Source organism: Canis lupus, chromosome 29 (genome assembly GCF_048164855.1).
Source record: "Canis lupus baileyi chromosome 29, mCanLup2.hap1, whole genome shotgun sequence".
Taxonomy (NCBI): Eukaryota; Metazoa; Chordata; class Mammalia; order Carnivora; family Canidae; genus Canis; species Canis lupus.
This window is the reverse complement of record NC_132866.1, coordinates 25,209,346-25,230,663: the sequence shown is the minus strand read 5'-3', so window position 1 is coordinate 25,230,663 and position 21,318 is coordinate 25,209,346. Positions and strand designations below refer to the sequence as shown.

Here is a 21,318-nt window from a genome sequence, read left to right as displayed (position 1 = left end):
GACCAACATCAAGGAAGTCCTGAAGACAGAGTCAGACAGCCTATGGAAGTCTTCACTGGACCTTCAAATAGTGTTTCTCAGACTTTCCTGTGCATGTAAGTAACCTGCAAACTGTGATTTAGGGGTTCTGGGGTTGGGCCAAGAATCTGCATTTCTAGCAGGCTCTCAGATGACATTTGTGCTACTCATCTGCGAACCAAATTTTGAGCCGCAGACCTTGAAATGCACAAGACTGTGTGCAAGACCTCATTCCTGGAAAGGTTCCCAGAGACAGAGCTCACCCTTTTGTGCTGAACCCCATACGAATAGTCACCAAGTCACCACCATGTATTAAGTGCTTACTGTGTACTTAACAGATAACATTTCATTTGATGCTCTCAGCAGCCCCAGGGGTATTTCACAGATGAGGATTATAAGGAGGTGCAGAGATGCTGAGTGAAGCTGGCTCAGGGTCAGGCAGCTATTGGGAGGGAGGCTGAGCAGGGGTTTGATGCAGGTTCATCTGGCTCTAGGGTCTCCAGAGCTGAAAGGCGATGCTTACCTGCCTCCGCCATGAAAAAATAGCAGTTTCAAGTTCAGACAACTAGTGCCAAGTAGAGAGCTCCGGTGTGAACCTAGATCTGTTTGAGCCCAAAGCTGGGTTCCGGTCTGTCGATATCACCACATTGTTCTAGGGCTGGCCGAGCTGTGGAGTCACATGGCTTCCTTTGGGATTTGCCCCGTTTCATTATCCCTATGGTGAAATGTGGCCCTTCTGCTCTGGCCGGGGGAGAAGCAGAAGCACAGCGCTTCTCCCTTGGATCCTGCCCCTGAAGGGCAGAGAAGAGCTAGTGCCACCAGCCAAGCCCTCCTCGCCCCACACTTTCCACTCCTGCCTTCTGAAGGTGCATTCAAGGGAACAGACTCCATCTTCAGGCCATGCCAGTTCCTCAGGCCCACTGTGGTCTGGAGGCCAGGCGGCCTGGCATCTAGGGGCCCCTCCGTGGACATCAGCCCTTGGAACTGTGGAGGTGAAGGAGAGGAGGTGTTTTCTGGGCCCAGAGGGATTGTACTGCTCGAAGCCAGGCAGCCTCTGGATGAATGGTGCATCAGTTCATAAGGGCCTGGGGAGTCTCCAAGGGTCAACTCAGTTCTTGCCAGGGAAGAGCTCTGGCTTGGGTCTCCTCCCTGGGCCTGGATCCAGTTGAGGTGACCTTAGCAAACAGTGGAAGGGTCAGGCCAGGGACAGTGTGGAGATCTGCCACCAGGGCCCCTCACCTCTGAAGAAGGGGGGCCCTGAGCTCCCTGTCAATGGACCTCAGTGTTCTCCTTCCTCCACCACCACCCGCTGACCGCCCCCCCATCCCCCCACTGAGTCCAAGACCCAGAAACTAGAGTGTCTGGTGCCTGGAGGCTTGTGGGAGGGAGGCTGGTGGCAGGCACTCCTAATCAGAAAGCATCTTTCACTGTGCTGAAGACTTCAGCTATCTCAGGGAGAGGGAGGGCATCATTTCCTTTTACTCCCCGGGGTGAAGTCCAAGATGGGAGATGGGAGTTTGGGGAGGGTGCCAGGAAGCACTGGGTCTGCCATCTTGGCCAGGGCTGCCCCCAGCAGAACCATGGGCATCATCTATCTCCATCTCTCCCTCACCCGATCCTTCGGCAAGTCCTCTGGCTGTTCCTCTAAAACAGGTCTCAGACTGACTTCTCTCCACACCATTGTCCAGCTGAGGCCAAGCCACCTGCACCTCTCATTGTGCTTTGGCCCCCGCCAGCTTCCCACTTCACGCTTGCTCCCTGGCCCTTCCAGACACTGACACATTGGCTGAGGGATCATTTCAAAACAGAAATATGATCATGTGGCCCCGCAGCCTAAAACCTTTCAGAGGCTTCTTCCTGCACAGAAGACAAATCCTCACCCCTCAGGGGGGGCCCATGACAACTGTACTGCAGAGGCCTGTGCAGCAGCCATGCTGAAATCTCATAGTCTCATTGACCAGGCTTCTCATGGTACCCCAGAGGCCCAGAACCTTCTGCCTTCTTCTGCCTCAGTTTCTTTCCTGCTCTCACCTCGGCCACACCTGGGATCAGGGAACTGGCCTGTCGGTCATCCACACTTTGAATGTGTATTTAGTGACAAGCCACTCTGGGGGCACAGCAGTCCCCTCGAAGCATGGAGTGACCCTCATAAAAGGATACTTAGGCATCCACCAAGGAAACGATTTATTTTCAGGGGGAGAGACCAGGAATGTCACGGTGACCTGAAATCACCAGCATCTGGTGACTCTGCCAACACGCAAGGTGATCCCTGGTCACTCTAGTTTACCTTCTTCCATTTTGGGTCTCAGGGATTAGCAAGAGCTACACCTGAACCTGGCATCTGGATGCCCTGATCCAGGCACATTTTCCTGTACGTGAAAAAAAATGGACCAACTAACCCATGAAAAGATACACATTTCTGCTTAGATCAGAGGCAGAGGTTACATTCCATTCAGGGCTGAGGATTTGGGGTGGGTACTTAGAAGTTTGATCCCCTTCTAGAATTATCTCTGGACAAGGAAGACAAGTTGTCATGAAGTGACCTCTTTCCCTGGTCTCAAAATGTGGGGATGACACAGGGCAATGGCTGAGGGACCTGATCCACACTTACTTTTGAAAATAAAAGGGGCCTTGGAGTGGCTGCTTCCTCTGCAAAACCCCTTCTTCGCAGCAAGAACTGCAGCTCCAGAGCTGTCAGCCTGCAAAGCTGGTGGCCCTGCTGTGTTATAGTGGTGACGGGGCCAGGGCTGCTGGGCCGGGGGGAGGGGGGGCTCATCTTCCAGCCCAGAGCAGCCACCTGGGTAGATCATCAACTCCTTGGAAACCAGCTCCTTACAAGTTAGCATAGGCAAGGAGCAGCACAAAATGCCACCGGGGCTGAGATGCGAAGGGCAGAGCTGAGTCAGCACAGGGCGGGAGGGCAGGCAGAGGGCAGAGCCGAGGAAAGCCCGCAGCCCTGTCTGGCCGCAAAGCTGCCTGGAGGAGAGGCAGGTGCACGGCCCCAGAGCTTCTCCCTCTGCAGCCCACACAGCGCTTGCTCTGCACTGACCGCTTGGAACATCATCCCAAACCATCATTAACCCATTTGACCGATGAAGAAACCAACCCTGGAGGCTGTGTGCCTGGGCCAGTCCTGCAGCTTATGCAAGCGTGTGGGGCCTTCCCCTCCCTGGGCAGCTTTGCCACGGGAGACGCGCTTTAGAGCTTCTTAATTCCACAGCTCCTTCCGCCCCACTGGCCCCTCAGCCCTGATCTGCCATGCCTGGCTCAGTGTCACCGCTGCAAAGAGGCCTTTTTTGACCTAATCTCATGCCCAAGCCACGATATCTGGTTATTTTTCTTTCTGGCTCTTGTCACTATTGGAAATGGCTCCTTTATTTGTTTGCTGTCTGACTCCCCCCCTGGAAGGTGAACTTCCTGGGAGCAGAGGCCTGGTCTACTTTGTCCCCAGCTACATCACCAGTGCCTACAGCTAGGCCTGGAACGCAGTAGGTGCTCAGTAAATCCCAACGACAGGGATGAACGAATGCAGCTTTTTCACGTAGTGTTCGGAACTAGCTGCTGACAGCAGGCCCCAAGAACCACCGCCCCAGATTACAGAGTGAGAGAATGATTTGGGGGGTGGGGGGGAGTGGAGGGAGTAATTACAGCAAGAGAGGACGCAGCACTTCCAGGGGAGGTTAGAGGAAAGCCACTTTTAAAACAGTACACAGCGCCTCTTAGGCCTATAATCTTGCCGATCTTCTTAAAACCCTGGCATTACCAGCAGACCTTATTTTTCCTTCTCCATCACGTAGAAGGCTTGGCTTTTCCTGCCACCCAGGTCATCAGTGAGGCTCAGAAACCTCTTGGGCATTCTCCCGAGGGGGTGCAGTGTCTGCCAGAGTCTGTGAGCCGCTGCCTCGCTCCTGGCTTCCGAGGCCCTTTGGGGAGGGCTTTCCCAGGCTGGCGCCTGGTTGCAGACACACAGAAATGCCTCCAGCCCAGGGAGAGAGCCAGCTCTCCCCCCACGCCACAGCCATGGACCAGCTCTAACCCAAGACATCCCTTCCCCCCTGCTTCCTTCTGCGCTTGAACAAACACCGGATCTGCAGAGCAGGGCCCTGGGGGGGGCAGGGAGAGGCAGGCCCTGGATCACCCAGCACCCTCCTGCCCTGTGGCTCCAAACTGCCTCTTCGTTAAGGGGCCGGTATGTAAACTGGTGAGCCAGTATAAAAGAACCGAGCATGCCTGCTGTCTAAAAATACATGCCTCCAAGCTCAGAAGGTCACAAGGCGGGCAGCACCTACTTTAATTATGGTTCACTTTTCTTCCTAAGCTATCCGGCTTCTCGGGGATCCATCAACACAGGAGCACTGATGTCTATGGGTGACACTGGCTCAGGTATTAGGATGAAGGGGCTTTCAGGGTGCTTGGGTGGCTCAGTCGGTTAAGCATCTGTGTTCGGCTCAGGTCATGATCTTGGGGTCCTGGGATGGAGCCCCACCTCAGGCTCCCTGCTCAGCAGGGTGTCTGCTTCTCCCTCTACCCCCAACTGCTAGTGATCTCTCTCTCCCTCTCATATTCTCTCTCTCAAATAAATAAATAAAATATTTTTTTAAAAAAGGATGAAGGGCTTTCTAGAAGCTCAGAGGCCCAGTCCCAGGCAGCACAGAGACACGGATGGCCTGTGAGTGGGAGGGAGCTCACATAGCCTTTGCAGAGAGAGTTCACCTCCTTCTGCTCCACCGCCTGGCTTCGGAGCTCCTTCAAACCCTGGTCGCGATTGTTTGCTTTTTACATCAGCAGCTACACAGTCTACTTCACTCTGTAATGGCCATTTCCTCCCAGGGAGCCTCCTCAGACTGACAAACTCAGGATACACAGGAAATCTACTCCAATCCCAGGATGGGCAACAGGAGATGGATTTTCCACAACAGTCTTTTAAAACAAGGAAGAAAGTTCCATGTAAACAGTAGGCTGCCCTGAGAGGCTGCTGAGCCCACCACACTTGGCCACTGCCCTAAAGAACATCATTTCTGTTCACTCCTCCAAAAAGCAAGAGACCCCAGAGAGCAAAAGATATACTTGTGAGATAATCCCCCTGGCTCGCCTGCATTTCTGCAGGTCTTGTCAACAAGGCAGTAACTGCCTTTTGTTCTGAATTATCTTTTCAAAGGTGTTTGTAAAGAAACAGCTTAGAGGACAGAGGTAGTGTCAGTGCTCTGGAGTAAACAGCAGGTCTGCAGATCGCCTTGGGACCTTGGGACGCTGAGATGGTGTGTTTCTCCAAAGCAAACACGGTAGGTTTGCTTGCTGCACGCTACAAGAGGTGTGGTCTCCCTAAGGTCTGGGTTCCTCTCCTATAACATAACCCACAGGGATTCATCTGGGCCCATGGGTCACCCCCATGGGACTTGGAGGCAAAGGGAACTGATGCAAATGTGCCCTAATAAAATCTTTTCTCTGCCTCAGAAGTCTCATATTTTCTGCTGGCATTCATGAAAGCAGGGTAAGCTAACCAGCTGGCTTGCAAATAGGATAAAGTCTCAGATCACTCACAGTTCTTGACCAGAGTTCTTTTGCTCCTCCTGGGGTCAACGCTGCTGCTCCCTTTTCCAAAAAAGGAGTGCTCTGCTTTGCAAAAGGATTGAACCCATGATTATCGCTTAAAAAGAATAGTATTTAGGACAGTGACACCTAAAAGATGATGTGATTTGTCCCACAGGGCTTCTCGGGAATAGGTCTTAACGTATAATAAGGTCACGTCTGCTTTTCCCCTGGAGGTGAGAATGCCAAGAGGGCAGGTCTGGGAGTGGAGCTTCTCAGGGCCTATTGTCAAGCACTGCCTCCTTCTAAAGGACCAGCTGGCATGCCTGTCCACTAACACTCACTAGCCTCTTACAATAAAAATCAATTGCTCAGGTCTGTAGCTTAGGTAACTGACTTATCAATTTCCATTATCAATTTCCTGGCTTTGATAATGACCTCTAGTTACCCAAGACATTACGGGAGAAGGTGGCCAACCAGTACACCACTCAGTGGCCGTGTGATGGCAGAAAGTGAACTGACTTCTCCTTAAACTGGGAACAATGCCACCTACCCTGCAGTGTGGTGGTGGAGACATTGCAGGGGAGGAATGCAGAGTGCCTAGTAGTTTTGTAACATCTGGTGAGTTTATTTCAAAATAAAAAGTTAAGAAAAAAAATGCTATGACTTAGGAAACCAAATAGGCAATCTTGTTAGACTCATAATTAAATGAAGACAGTGCTCTGAAAGTCTTGGGGCGATCCTGCTTGTAATCATATTAAAATAATAATAAACTAAACAGTTTAAGTGCAAAAAAAAAAAAAAATCAGTTCTTCAGCTGCAGTGACCTCAGGCACTCAATAGAATGAGAGCCCTTACAGGTCACCTCCCTGCCCCACACAGTGTACTCCTGAAGCACGAGACAGCCTATGACAGCTGGAGGGACCGTGGGGGTGCTGGGTCATTTGGGCAGAAATTCCCGGGTCCCTTGCCTGGGGGATCTGGAGGCAACAAAGTGGGTGAGGGAAAGCTTCTAGCTGGGGCTGGCTGGGGGAGTTCTTCCCCACCCAAGGAAAGACACAGGGCACAGCAGGAAGATGCCAGCTCTACTACTTAACGGCTAAGGGGTATGGGCAAGTGACTTGACTTCTCTCTAAAATGGGATGATACTCCCTACCCTGCAGTGAGGACTGGGGAAAAGGTATGTAGTATGCCCAGTACAAGGCCAGACACGTAGTAGGAGCTCAATAAAAGGGAGCTCATACCTAAGGGAGAATGCTCAATTTGTGATCAACCCAGGGGTCTCAATAAAGCAGCCACTATGTGTTCAGCCCCGTGATGGAAATGTGGGAGAAGCAGATAGAGGCCTCGTCTCAAAGGAAGGCCACAAAAGTCAGAGAAAACAGCCAGGAGTACCTCCCACATAACGTGAGCCTGGAGAGAGTACTTCCCCTTCTCCCCTTCCCCGATCACCCAGGGCATCAGGCCCTGGCATAATTTTCTGCCTCTGCCTGCCTGAAACACCACTTGGGTTTTCTTTCCAGAGATGCCTTGCTGGAGAGAACCACCTGTCCCACATGAAGGTCATAAATTCCCCGTGTCCCTCCCGTGGGCTCTGCAGGCCTCATGAACACACAGAAAGTTCTGGGTATACTGGATCTCCACCCTTAGGGCCAGATAGCAGGTTCCAGACCCAGCGAAACAACTGGGTTGGATGGGGGAGCCTCACTCAGGACAGTGCCCCTACAAAATTTTATCTAGGTTGATGGATATGCAAATATCAGACCACTGGCCTGATAACTGCCCTGGCTTTGTGTCATCACCTTGGTGACCCTGCTCTCAGCTGCCTCGCCCCCAATCCCCACACCAGCAGTACTGCAGGACACTCAGTCTTCTGGGATGGAGCCTCTGCCTTTGGCCACAGTAGCCCCAGACCCTCTCCACTCTTCCAACCCGCAGACTGACCCTGAACTCAAGCCAGGCACCACTCAAGACACCACAAGCCTATGTCCTAGATCCTAAGATTTATGGCTCATGTGTGGGATTTTCTTTCTTTCTTTTCTTTTTCTTTCTTTCTTTCTTTCTTTCTTTCTTTCTTTCTTTCTTTCTTTCTTTCTTTCTTCGTTCTTTTGTTCTTTCTTTCTTTTCTCTTTTTTTGGGGGGGTAGGATTTGCCACCTTATTTGGCAGATAAGGGAGCTTGTAATCAGGTAAAGCCATTCTTTCCCTCTCTTGTCTCACTTCCTCTGCTTTCCAGCACTTCCACTAGCCAGTCAAACTTCTGTGAGCCCCCTGCCCAAGCCTGTGGCCAGACAGGCCAAAGCAAAGCAGCAGGCTAATACTCCAAACACATCCCCCAGATGCCAGGCTGCAGAAATGCCCAACACATCCTGGTACATCTGAAGCTAAAACGGAGACCCATCTGCCTGAGATCGAGTCCCACATCAGGCTCCCTGTGGAGCCTGCTTCTCCCTCTGCCTATGTCTCTGCCTCTCTCTCTGCGTTTCCCATGAATAAATAAATAAAATCTTAAACAAACAAACAAAAATCCCTGAGGCCCTCTGGAGATAATCGGTGCTCTCTGCTTTCTCCCCTTGGGTGTTCCTTGCTCTGAAATTCTAGGCAAGGTAAAAGGCTGGCAAAGCTGCTCCGGAGGCTGGTTGCTAGCCCTCCCGAGAGTTCTAAGAGTGAAGGCAGCTGGTGTGTTTGACCCAGGTTCTGTTGAGTCATGCTGCCAGGGCTGAGCCTGAGGGAATCAGCAAGTGACCTGAGCCACCCTTCCCAAAGGCAGGGAGGTAGAAACAGAGACCTAACTGGTGTTAGATGACATAGTAGATATTGGCCCCTGCCCAGAACCCCCTCACCAGCACATGCCCCCACCCCAAACTGCTGTGGGTGCTCAGTGCTGTGGACTTACAGCTGCCCCTTCTCCAAAGGCATGGAGCCTGAGCCCTCAGGAGCCACCTCACCCGTACCCAGTGCCCTCTGGGGCAGGGGGAAGCTTCCAGACAAACGATGACCTATGGGGAGTATAGAAGTTGTCTCCTACAATGGGACAAGCTGGTGCCATTCACCTTGGGCTTCTTCCTCTGCCCTGTCCCGCTTCTCTCACTGCCTTGGGACATTCACCCAAGAGGGGCCCCTCTAAGTCACCTATATAAGAATCTTCATCTCAGGCTCTGCTTTTAAGAAACCTGACCTAAGACAGGAAACATTTATCATTGCCTTCCTCTCTTCCCCTCTCCCCTCTCGCCCTAGGGAACCCCCATGGATCCTGGGTCGGGGGCAGGTTGTGAACCTGCATGCCCACGTGGCTCTCCCTAGCTTGATTCCAATTGCGTTGGCTTCTTTCTCCTTCCGTCCAAGTGAGGGAGACAGCAGAGTATGAAAGGGTTAGGAAGTTTCTAGTGGGCAGGGGGAAGCCAGGAACAGGCCTGGGAGCACCCAGGGTGGGATTCCACATGGCTGGCAACACCCACTCTGAAGTCATGGAAAGTGAGCAAGAGAGAAGCATCAGAGAAGCAATAGGAGAAAAGCAGCAAAACAGGCAAAGTAAACTTTCTTTGGATGGGATGGGAGCCAATCAGCCTCATTCCTCTCTATGATATCACCTGCTATGCAGAGATCCCATCACCTTGGGGCTGGAAGGGGCCCTGGGCTGGCCTTTCCCAGGAGTTGGGGGCAGCATGGAGGCAGGGGACTTTGTTTATTAACAGCTGCCATTTACTGAGCACTTACTACGGCACAGGCACTGTGCAAAATGTTCTCCATGAACTCTTTTTATCCTCACCACAAGCCTACAAGAGAAAACTAAAGTTCAGAGAGGGCTCTTGTCCTGCAACAGCTGTTGGGCGATCCTCTTCTGAGGTGGTTGACAGGGCAGGTAGTCCTGGCCAGAGGTCAGGATAAGGTTCTGGAGCTGGTTACAGCTTTTGGCTGTGTGGCCTGTGCAAGTCTATTAGCCTCCTGTGCCTCCTGTGGCCTCAATTTCCTAGTCAGTAAAATGGAGATAATAACCTCCTTGGGAGGAGCAAATGAGAGTATACATGTGAGTGTGCTGTGTGAAAGCACTAGGCACATGTCAGGAATTGGTCATCCTAAGGGCTAACATTTATTTAGGTCCTGCTAGAGGCTAGCCACAGTCCTAAGCCCCTGTAATGTATTAATTCATTTTATCCTGACAATAGCCCCATGAAGTAGATAGTATTATCATCCCTATTTTCCAGATGAGAATACTGAGGCATAAAGAAGGTAACACACTTGAAAAGTGACAGAGCCAGATGCTGCAGGTGGAAGCCAGGCAGCATGATTCCCCAGATGTTGGACTCTGGTAGTGGTAGGACAGAAGCCTTGTGCTTCCCCCCACCCTCCAAGCCCACCCATCCTTGGAGGTCAGCTTCAGGTCTCCCCTCCATCAGGAGGCCTTGGGGCTGCCTTCCTCAGCTCACAATGACACACTCTAAACACGTGTGGAACTGCATGGCAGTAAAAAGGGTCACATCCTGCCTCCATTGATTTCCTGATTACAGAGTAGGCCTTGCCCCTCTCATCTCTCTTAGTAGCTTGAAGATTCCTTAGATGAAGGAAACAAATCTACATCCTTCCTTGGCTCACCAGGCCATCCCACCCTCTAGCCCCAGGCCTGGCACAGGCTGAACCCCTCATAAATACCCGCTGACTGTATGATGATGAGCTGATTTCCTGGAGCACCAGTGGGAGAAAAAGCCCATCATTCTCGAGGAAATAGGGCAGCCTTCCTGCCCCCAAGGCCAGGTCCACTCCTGATACCAGAGCATCATGCTGGCTTCATCTTGGCTCTGGGACACTTGTGTCTACAGCATCCCAGATGGGCTCTCAAGTCCTCAGTGGGCAGAGCGTCTGGACTGTACTGGAGCAACATCTAAGGTCATACAAACCTGGGTGTTGGAGATTCCAAATTCCCTCAGGACTCAGTGTAAAGCCAGGTAGGGCATGAAAGTCTCCCATATTAACTCCTAGACTAGGGATCGAGAAGCAGTCCTCTGCCTCCATGAAGGACACACAGGGGTGGGATTCTCTATATCCTCACTGACTGGTTCCAATCTTGCCCGAACTGTGGGATGTGGAAGTTTTTCCTGGTAGCTAAATTAATTCTCTCCAATTTTAGCATAAGACTCAAAGGACAGGCAGCAATGCATGCTCTTATCTTTCCCTGCTTTAGCAGAGGGGGATGTGTGAGGAGCACCTTTCAGAGAGGACTCACTCTTTGACTTGGTTTTCAAGTCACCAAGTAGGTGCTGACCATGGGGTGAAGGTGTGCCAGAGAGTTAATGAGACAAGGACCCTGCTTCTTACGAAGGTCCCACTGGTTGCCATTGCTGGGGCCCAACAGTAATGGGGGTAAGGCCATTGTAACCCAGCCCAGCTCAATGGCCTGGGAAAAGGCAGAGGATCTGGAGCCAAAAGGCAGTATCACCCATAGGTTCAGGGTAAAGAGCCCAGAATGGAGCAGAAGACCTACTACTCTACTACTTCTATGAGTAGTTACCTAACATCTCTGAACCCCAACATCTTCATCTCTCAAGCAGAAATAAGAATACACACCTCAGGAGGGAAACTTGTACACGATAACAAAAAAGCATTTTGTAAGCTATAAACAGTACACCAATTAAAGATATCATCGCGACAGCAGATTATGATACATCTGGGCAGTTTCCTCTAAACTACACAAGATCAATTGCCTTAAACATGTTCCAAGATGGTGTAGTGGCTAATGGTCCTTATGGCCAGACAGACTTGAGTTCAAATCCCAACTCTGGCAACTCACAGGCCATGTCATGTACACTCTCAGAGCCTCAGCTGGATAATGTGCCAGGAGGATCCAAGATCAGACATGGCGAGTGTGCTCAATTTAAGGGTCTCAATGATTACAATGGGAGTAGTGGGAAGAATTCAGCCTGCAGTTCTTCATCCTTTCACAGAAGAACTTGATCTCTCTGTGCTTTCTGTAAAGAGGCAACCGAAGTCCCAGAGCCTAAGAAATTCCTTAGAAGTTACATGGCCGGGAGCCAAGAGAGATGGCCTGGGAATGGTGGGAGAGGTCCCCGTGGGAGTGGTGGCCTTTACAGTCAGGGGCTTCCCATCCTCTGAGGGAGTTGTTAGGATGCAGATTCTTTGGGCCACCCTGCTCAGAATTTCCAGCAAAGTCACCAGTCTTTTCTTAACCTAAGAAACGCTTCTCCCCAGGTTGCCTCCCAACCCAACAGTGGGACCATCCAAGGCTTACCTGGAAGGAAGGGGATGATTCTCTGCTTGGGATCCTTCTGGCCACCTTCAATGGGAAACTTATCCAAAAGCTGCATCTGAGAAGCCAGACAGACAGAGGGACATGATTCAGAAGACTGAAACAGCTCTCAGAGTCCTTTCCCCACTCCACTCCACTGCTCCAGGGCCCCACCACCCTCATATGGATGAGTGACGCCTCAACCTCTCACTTCACAGATGATTAATAAACCACATGGGGCGTGAGAGAGACGAGGCCAGAGCTCTCTATGCATCAAAAGGGTGTCTAAATAATCTCAAGGAGGCATGGAGGCACGGGGGAAAGTGTCTGAAGATGTCTCCTTGTGAGGCCACGGTAGAGACCAGCAGTCTTTCAAGGCAGGCACAGGTAAAGTTTCCAGAGCCTTCTTTGGGCCCACCTTCTCTCCTATGTCATCTGCTGGCGGAGCCCATTAGCCACTGGCCCTCTCACAGCCTCCTGGGCCAGGACAGGGGAAGGCTGCACCTGATACTTCAGACAGACCACCCACCTTCCAGAACCGCTCTGCGGAAACAGACCCAGATGTTATTTTAATTGTAAAACCAAACCCAGCCCGTTGCCCCCACAGCACGGCTGTAAGACCCCTCCTCCATTTCCTACCTTCTCACCCTGAGATTGCTGCTGTTTTTCCAAAGACAGACCCACCGGAAGAGTTTCCAGGGTTCTGGAGGAACAACTGTTTTTTTCTTCTGCTATTCTGGGCTGAAATTCTGTATAAACTGGAAAAACACACAGGAGACAGGATGGACGAGGCCACGGCCCCTGTGTGTGTGGTTAATCTCCCTTCCAAGGCACAGGCAGAAGCAGGAGCAGAATGGACAGGGCAGGATCTAGCCCTGCTGCCCCAGCTGTGTGACCCTGGGCAAGGCTCGGAAGCTTTCTCTATTGGCATCAGGCGCTTCCTTGGCCAAATGAGGAAGATCAGTCACATGATTATCTGAAGTCCATTCCTTCCTTCAAATATTTATTGAGCACCTACTTGGAGCACTGAACACCAAAAAAATGACTATAAAGAAGAGTAACAGGGGTGCCTGGGTGGATCAATTGGTTAAGTGGCTGCCTTCGGCTCAGGTCATGATCCCAGGGTGAGTTCTGGGATCCAGACCCGCAGAGGGCTCTCTGCGCCACCCCCCCCCCCCCCCGCTTGTGTATGCTCTCTATCATAAATAAATAATATCTTTTTTAAAAAAGGAAAGAAGGGCAGCCTGGGTGGCTCAGTGGTTTAGCGCCTTCAGCCCAGGGCCTGATCCTGGAGACCCAGGATCGAGTCCCACATCGGGCTCCCTACATGGAGCCTGCTTCTCTCTCTGCCGGTGTCTCTGCCTCTCTGTCTCTGTGTCTCTCATGAATAAATAAATAAAATCTTAAAAAAAAAAGAAAGAAAGAAAAGCAACAAAGTCCCTGCTTTGGGGGAATTTACATTCTAGTGGAGGCAGGCAAACAGTAAACAAATAAATATGGAAGTAGGGGAAGGTGTTGGAGCAGAACAGAGGTTGTTCCTTTGTATAGCATGCTAAGAAAGGACTTAGGAATCAGATGACAATTCAGCAGAGACCACAGGAGGTGGGGAAGCAAGCCCCAAGGAAGGCAGAGAACATTCCAGCAAGGAAAATGGGACGTGCAGAAAGAGGAGAATCTATATGAAACCAGATTCTAGATTCCAGATAGAGCTACACAATCACTGAAAGGGCAAGCTAAGAAAAAAACTTCACTGTCCCAGAGAGAGCTGATAAGGAAACAAGGTGAATGGGTAAATAAATTGTGGAATAGTCATACAAGGGCATGTGAGGGCATGAAGAATGAGTGAACTTTAGCTGCTGTGTGGCTGCTGTGGAGTGGAGAGAGCAGGAGGTGAGGTACAGGAGATGAGATCCAACAGGTGGGCCAGACCATGGGGAGGATGGCTTAGCTTCAGGGTCATGAATGGACATAGGGTGGAAACAGGACGACCATGTAGGAGCCTATGGATGGAGGCTGGGACCAAAGTGCTAGCATTGAAAGTGGTGAAAAATAGTCCTGCACTAGATTTCATGGGTATGTGTGCACCTGTGCTTATTCCCTTCCACGCACCCACCCACCCAGCTCTGACACATGATTTTAGGATTCTCTCTTGCACAGTCATTATCCAACACACACAGGCTATTTAGAGCCCACACGTGAAGGGCGGTCAAGACAGAGACTGCACCATTATTAACTTTCACTTCCTGAGTACAGACTGAAATTTAACAAAAGCTGGCTCATGAGTTTTCAAACCCTAATCTTATAAATCTCTCTCTCAAACACTTAATAATTGCTTGCTTCATGTAAATATACCCATTGGGCCAAAACACTATAAACTTGAATGTAGGATTTTTTTTAATTAATATATTTTCAAACAAATTCGATGCAGAATAGAACTCCCATTTTTACCTTTTTCCATTTTCCTCACCCATATTCTGTTTTGTACATTTTATTTTTGTATTACAGAAAAATTCAAGTTCACTGAGGGGAAAAAACAGCAATTACAGAAGCAGTGGATGGACAAAAAGAGATTAAGATTCACTCATAATTCCTCCCCTAGAAAATGTTTTCCTCCCAAACGTTGATGTTTTGGGGTATATATCCTTTCCAGATATTCTTCCACACACGTAAATAAAATGAGCTCATCAACACTCTTACACTATGCAATGAAAATTTTTCCATGTCAACGAATACCTCCATATTAGTACCCCTAATTGTGACAGGAAATTTCAGTGGTTGGATGGGCCATAGTACATTTATCTACTGCCCTATTGTTGGATATTTAGATTGTTTCTGACTATAGACTACTGCTAGAGTGAACATCCCTGTCCATGCATCTATGCACACTTCCCTAATACTATTTCTATTTTTTTTAAGATTTTATTTATTTATTCATGAGAAGACACACAGAGAGAGGCAGAGATGTAAGCAGAGGGAGAAGCAGGCTCCATGCAGGGAACCCGACGCAGGACTTGATCCCGGGACCATGAGATCACACCCTGAGCCAAAGGCAGACGCCCAACCGCTGAGCCACCCAGGCGTCCCTACTATTTCTATTTTTGTTTCATTCTGCTGGAATGCACACATGTTTACAGGTACCTTAAATCTCCTCTGGAAGAAGACAGAATAAATCGATGGCTAACTAATATGCATAGGCCAGGCCTAGGGTCTCTGAACAACGGCTCCATACAATTTCTGAGGAAGAGTTCAGAGATGTCTGAGAAGGAAGCCAGGCCCAGCAACATGCATTACTGTGGGGTGGTCTACCCTCATCAAACCACTCATGTCCTGGGGCACTTGGTAGCTAAATTGGTTAAGCACCTGACTTTGGCTTAGGTCATGATCTTGAGGTCTTGGGATCAAGCCCTGCATTGATCCCAGGACCTCGTTCAGTGGGGAGTCTAATTGTCCTTCTACTCCTCCCCTCCTTCATGTGCACGTGCACTCTCTCTCAAATTGAAAAAAAAAAAATCTTAAAAAAACTCCAACCAACCATTCTTGTCCTGAAAGAGGGTGGCCAGCTATGTCCAACAAGCTGTGGGACTTAACCATGTAAGGGCTCAAAGGAGTTAGGCTCCAAAAACTTTAACTTCCTATCAGCAATGACATACATTTGTTCTCTGACTCCTACATTATTCTTCAGACCTAAGAGTCTGGGATTCTCACGAACTGTGCACAGGGAATGAGGGGCTAACAAGAGTGGGTGGGGGAAAGCAGGATTCACATATTCATTCCTTTCCTCCAAAAACATTTGCCGTGTGCCTTCTAGATGCCAGGCTCTCCATAAGATGCTAGAAATAAGTAAATCATAGTCTTTACACCCAACGAGCTCATGATCTAGCTGTAGAGCAGGGCTTGACACCTTCAATGTGCACAAGAAGCATCTGCTAACATGTTAAAATGCAGGTTCGGATTCAGTAGGTTCAGGCAGGGGCCTGAGAACCTGAATTTCTACCAAGCTCCTATGCAAGGCTGGAACTGTTGGCCCGTGGACCATATTCACTACATAGCTCTAGAGCTATTCCATCCATGTGAAGTCACTAGCCACACGTGGCTGTTGAGCACTTGAAATGCAGCCTGTCCAAATTGAGATGTATAAAATATTCACCAGGTTTTAAAGACTGAAAAAAAGGTGAAACATCTCATCAACAATTTTTGTGTTGATTGTACATTGAAATGATAACATTTTGGATATATCAGGTGAAATAAAAGCACTTTTAAAATAATTTTACCTGTTTTATGTTTTTAAGTGGCTACTAGAAAATTTAAAATTACACACGTGGTTCATATTATATTTTTATTGGAGTCTGTTCTAGGGCAAGATGGTTCTCAAAGTGTCTGAAGTCTGCGTAGGCCAAAATCACCTTTACTGGGGTGGTGTTAGTTAAAAATGCAGTTTCCTAGGCCCCATATGGAAGTTCATGAAGTCTTGCTGTGGTGCTAGAGATAGACAAACACGTTCTGGAGTGACAGGGAACGCTGAGGACGTATGAACAGGATCCTGAAGTTGCTAAAGAAGGAGGTCAGTGAAGACTTCCTGTAGGAGATGAAGCCAGCTCTGTCCTGGCAAAATGACGGTCACATTCCCTGGGCCTCCCCTGCCAAAGAGCAGGCTGAATTGTCTCAACGGGTTCCTGTGTCTCCTGGAAGGCAGGGGTCATCTGATAGCCCCACAGATTTGAATTTTCCCTCAAAAGGCCTGTTGGAGGATGCTTTACAGCTGGCCTTTCTCCCACCTCCTCCTTCTGTAACAGATTTTCTTCTTCCCCCACTCCGGCTTAGTCTGGCCCCTCATGAGGCCAAGACAAGCCCATCCACTGAGAGTACTAGGTCAACAGGTCCTCTCCAAAGCCATGAGTACTCAGCTGGCCTGCTTGGATTCCCCACTCCAGCCCTCAGAGGCTGAGTCCAGCCACACCTGTCACCTAATCCCACCAGCAGGGCTGAGCCCCTAGAGCCTCAGCATCTGGCCTCCCTGTCATCCCCAAGGCCCACTGGCCATGGGAAAAGAAGTACCACCAACCAGCTGCTGGTGACATTTCTCTGCCTACAGGCCACCTTTCAAAGAAAGCAAATCCCCTGGCTCAGACTCCAGAGCAAACCAAGCTTAAGGAGGCTCAGGGGAGTTTACTCAGTATGTAGGACTTGCAGAGCTATGTGGTTCAGCGTCTTTGTGCAGGTACAGGAGGGCAGAGTGGTGGGTGACGTGATAAACATCCAGGGCCACTTGTGATTCATGGGAAGCCAGGGCGGCTACAGAACTACTCTGAGTGGCTCTCAGTTTGCAGGGCTGGGTTTGACAGATAAAACACTCACATAAAACGTTGAGGGGATGGCTCATGCCGACCTGGGGGTTGTGGGCAGTGAGGTAGGAAGGCCCTGCCCAGCCCACAGTTCTGCTGCGGCCACCTTTTCAGGCAGGAAGTGGATTCCCCTGTGACTCCAGCAAGGGCCTGACTCAGCTGGAAGAAAGCAGGGCCCACTGCCAGGGTCCTTCTTAGAGAGAGAGGCGTCTGGCTCATGGAGCCCTGTGCAGCCACATCAGAACTCCGCAGCGTGTGGAGGACGCGGGCTGTTTATCTAAGGGGTGGATGGTGTGAGAGATACAGAGCAGCTCAGCAACAAGAGCTGGCCCAACCAGAGAAAGCTGACTCGGCAGCTCTTCTTGGGCAGGGCTGAGCAGCAATAAACACCGAGGAAAGAGAAGGGTGGGCCTGAGCCCAGCTGGGGCACATGTGTAACCCAAGAGGCCAACTCCTCACCCTTCCGAGAGGGTGGAGTTCCCAGCCACTCTTGCTTTGGGGCTTCAACCCTCAAGCCTTAATCCTTGTCACCATTTCTGGAACATTACTACTATAAGAGGTGGGTTCCCTAACCCAGCAATTCCCCTCAAAAAGAGGTAAGGCCACCCAGTATCTCTGGGGTCCACGAGGGATCAAGGGAACCCCCAAAACTGGTTTGTCCTGGGCTCTGGGTGGCTCAGTCGGTTAAGCATCTACCTTCGGCTCAGGTCACAGTCCTGGGGCCCTAGGATGGAGTCCTGAGTCGGGCGGGATCCCTACTCAGTGGGGAGTCTGTCTCCCTCTGCTCCTCCCCCTGCTTGTGCTTGTGCTCACACTCTCTCTCATGCTCTCTCTCCCAAATAAATAAAATCTTGAGGAAAAACAAACAAACAAACCTGGTTTGTACACTTTACTGAATGAAGGCTTACCCGTCCCTGGGTTAGATCCTGAAGACATGGCAGGAAGATCACAGAGAGGAACAATAAATAACAATACACATGGCTTTTCTTTTTCTTTTCTTTTCTTTTATTTTTTCATTCATGAGAGACACAGAGAGAGAGAGAGAGGCAGAGACACAGGCAGAGGGAGAAGCAGGCTCCATGCAGGAAGCCTGACGAAGGACTTGATCCTGGGTCTCCAGGATCACACCCTGGGCTGAAGGCAGCGCTAAACCGCTGAGCCACCCGGGCTGCCCACTCACAGCTTTTCTTAAAGTTCCCATCCTTTGTGGCCTGAAATGTACTTCCCCCTTTCCTTCCTTCACTAATGGTCTTATCAAGTGGCATCTGCTCTGGGAACCCTGCTTGACTATCCCAGACAAAGGTCACCACCACCACCTTACTTTGAATTCTAATAGCACTCCTGGTTTGTATGACCTATTACGGTACTTCCCACAGGCCTTTGTGATTTTTTTTGGTACACATTCATCTCATTGACCAAGAGGAAGCATACTTCCTCTTACATGGTTCTGGTGCCCTTGTGGAAACCAGTTCACAATAAATATATAGGTTTATTCCCGGACTCACAATTCTATTCCTTTGATCTATATGCCTATCCTTCTAGGTGTACCACTCCCCCATCTTGATTTCTGTAGCTTTGTATTAAGTTTTTTTTTTTTTTAATAGACTTCATTCTTTAGAACAGTTTTAGGTTTACAGCAAAATTGAGCAGAAAGTACAGAGTTCTCATACACCCCTTGACCCCACACACTCCTGGCCTCCCTCACCGTCACAACCCCAGACCAGAGTGGTATATTTGTTACAACTGATGAAACTACATTTGTACATTACTCTCACCCAGGGTTCACTCTCATGTTGTATAGTCTATGGGTTTGGACAAATGTATCATGGCATGTGTCCCTTATTATTTATCAGATAGAATAGTTTCACTGCCCTAAAAATCCTCTGTGCTCTGTGTATTCATCCCCTTCCCCGTAGCCCCTGGAAACCACTCATCTTTGTACTGTCTCCATAGATTCACTTTTCCCAGAATGAAATACAGTTGGTATCCTATGGTATATAGCCAAGCCTTCAGGTTGGCTTCTTTCACTTCTTTCACCTGGATGTAAGGTCCTTCCAAGTCTTTTCATGGCTTGATAGTTTGTTTGGATTTTTAGTACTGAATAATATTCCATTGTCTGGATTATATGGTTTATTTATCTATTCACCTACCGAAGGACATCTTGTTGCTTCCACGTTTTTGTAATTATGGATAATGTTGCTATAAACATTCTTGTGCAGGTTTTTGTGTGGACATAAGTTTTGTTTAAAAAAAGAAAAGATTTATTTATTTATTTGAGCCGGGGGATGGGGGAGCAGAGGGAGAGAATCTTCAAGCAGACTCTCCGCTGAGTGCAGAGCCCTATGTCAGCCTCCATCCCACAACCCATGAGATCATAACCTGAGCCAAAACCAAGAATCATATGCTCAACTGACTGAGCCGCCAGCCTCCAGGTGTGGGACATAAATTTTCAACTTATTTGGGTAAACACCAAGAGGAGGACTGCTGAACTGTGTAGTGAGATTATGTTTACTTTTTAAAAAAATATTTTATTTATTTATGAGAGAGAGAGAGAGGCAGAGACACAGGCAGAGGGAGAAGCAGGCTCCATGCAGTGAGCCCGACATGGGACTCGATCCCAGGTCTCCAGGATCATATCCTGGGCTGAAGGTGGCGCTAAACCGCTGAGCCACCTGGGCTGCCCGATGATGTTTACTTTTGATAACACGGCCAACTGTCTTCAAAGTGGCTGTACCATTCTGCATTTCCAACAGTGATGAATGAGACTCTCCATTGTTGCCCATCCTCACAAGCATTTGGTATTGTCAGTGTTTTTGGATTTCCATTATTCTAATAGGTAAGTAGTAGTATCTCATTGTTATTTTAATTTGCAATTCCCTAATGACATACAGTTTTGAGCACCTTTTCATATGCTTATTTGTCATCAATATATCTTCTTTGGTGAGGTGACTGTTCAGATCTCTGCCTACCCGTTAACCAGGTTGTTCGTTCTTTTTTTTTTTTTTAAGATTTTATTTATTTATTCATGAGAGACACAGAGAGAGAGGCAGAGACATAGGCAGAGGGAGAAGCAGGCTCCCTGCAAGGAGCCCAATGTGGGACTCGATCCGGGATCCCGGAATCATGCCCTGGACCAAAGGCAGATGCTCAACCATTGAGACACCCAGGCATCCCACAGGTTGTTCATTCTTCTTGTTTGTTGGGTTTTAAGCATTCTTTGTATATTTGGCATAACAGTCATTTACCAAAGTTTTGCAAATATCTTTTCCCAGTCTGCGGCTTGTCTTGTTATTTTCTTGATATATTAAGTTTTGAAATCAGGAAATATGAGTCCTCTAGCTTTGTTTTTCTTTTTCAGAAGTATTTTGGCCTATGTTCAGTCCCTCGAATTTCCATATGAGTCTAGGGGTCAGCTTGTCAATTTCTGCAAAGAAGCCAGTTGGGATGTGGTAGGAATGCATGGGCAGAATCTGCAGATGGATTTGCAAAGTGTTGCTATCTAAGCAATATTAAGTCTTCTAATCCATGGAGATGGGATGTCCCTCCATTTATTTAGTAACATTTTGTCTTAAAATCCATTTTGTCTGATATCAGCATAGCCATTATAGCTCTTTTGTTTTCTAGTATAACATTTTAATTCCCTTAATGATTTTTTTTACTATTTTTTTTAGTTATTTCTTCATGGTTCCCTAGGGCTTACATATATATCTTGCTTATCAGAATCTACTTTAGGTTTTATACCAACCTAATTCCAGTGAGATAAACACTAATCCTATCTAACTATATTCTCTCTTCCTCTTTTTCTGTACTATTATTGTTATACATCTTATATTTATATATGTTATAAATCCAATGATTGTTATAATTACTACAGTAGCCCTAGACTGGGAGTTGGATAGGAAGGGAGCCTTGTGTCGTGGGCTGCATATAGCAGAAGTAGAATTTCTCCATTTGCCATTTCAATGGTCTATTTAGGACAATTTCCAGAGACTTAAATATTTTAAAAAAATTATTTTCACCATTTTTGGTTGTTTCACTGGGGAGAGAGTCCACAGAGCTCATCATACAGCCATTCTAAAAGTAATCTGCTTTCATGTTTTCTTTCTGTTCCTCTACCCCAAAGCACCAGGCCTAGTGCTGGCTACCCATCTGGGTCAGGGGTCATCACACTCCTGGCATCTAATGATTC

General features: G+C 48.7%; 1 protein-coding gene across 6 annotated transcripts in view; it reads right to left on the bottom strand.

The window, feature by feature from the left end:
• SH3PXD2A (SH3 and PX domains 2A) overlaps positions 1 to 21,318 on the bottom strand; it is a 234,684-nt gene that overhangs the window by 132,527 nt on the left and 80,839 nt on the right. For 5 of the 6 annotated variants that reach the window (XM_072805451.1, XM_072805455.1, XM_072805452.1 and 2 more), the window contains one exon: positions 11,791 to 11,866. In XM_072805451.1, the coding sequence (XP_072661552.1) occupies positions 11,791 to 11,866 (76 nt within the window). Of the gene's footprint in view, positions 1 to 11,790; positions 11,867 to 12,426; positions 12,447 to 21,318 lie in introns of those variants that run through there. The other variant, XM_072805459.1, reaches the window with a different exon arrangement.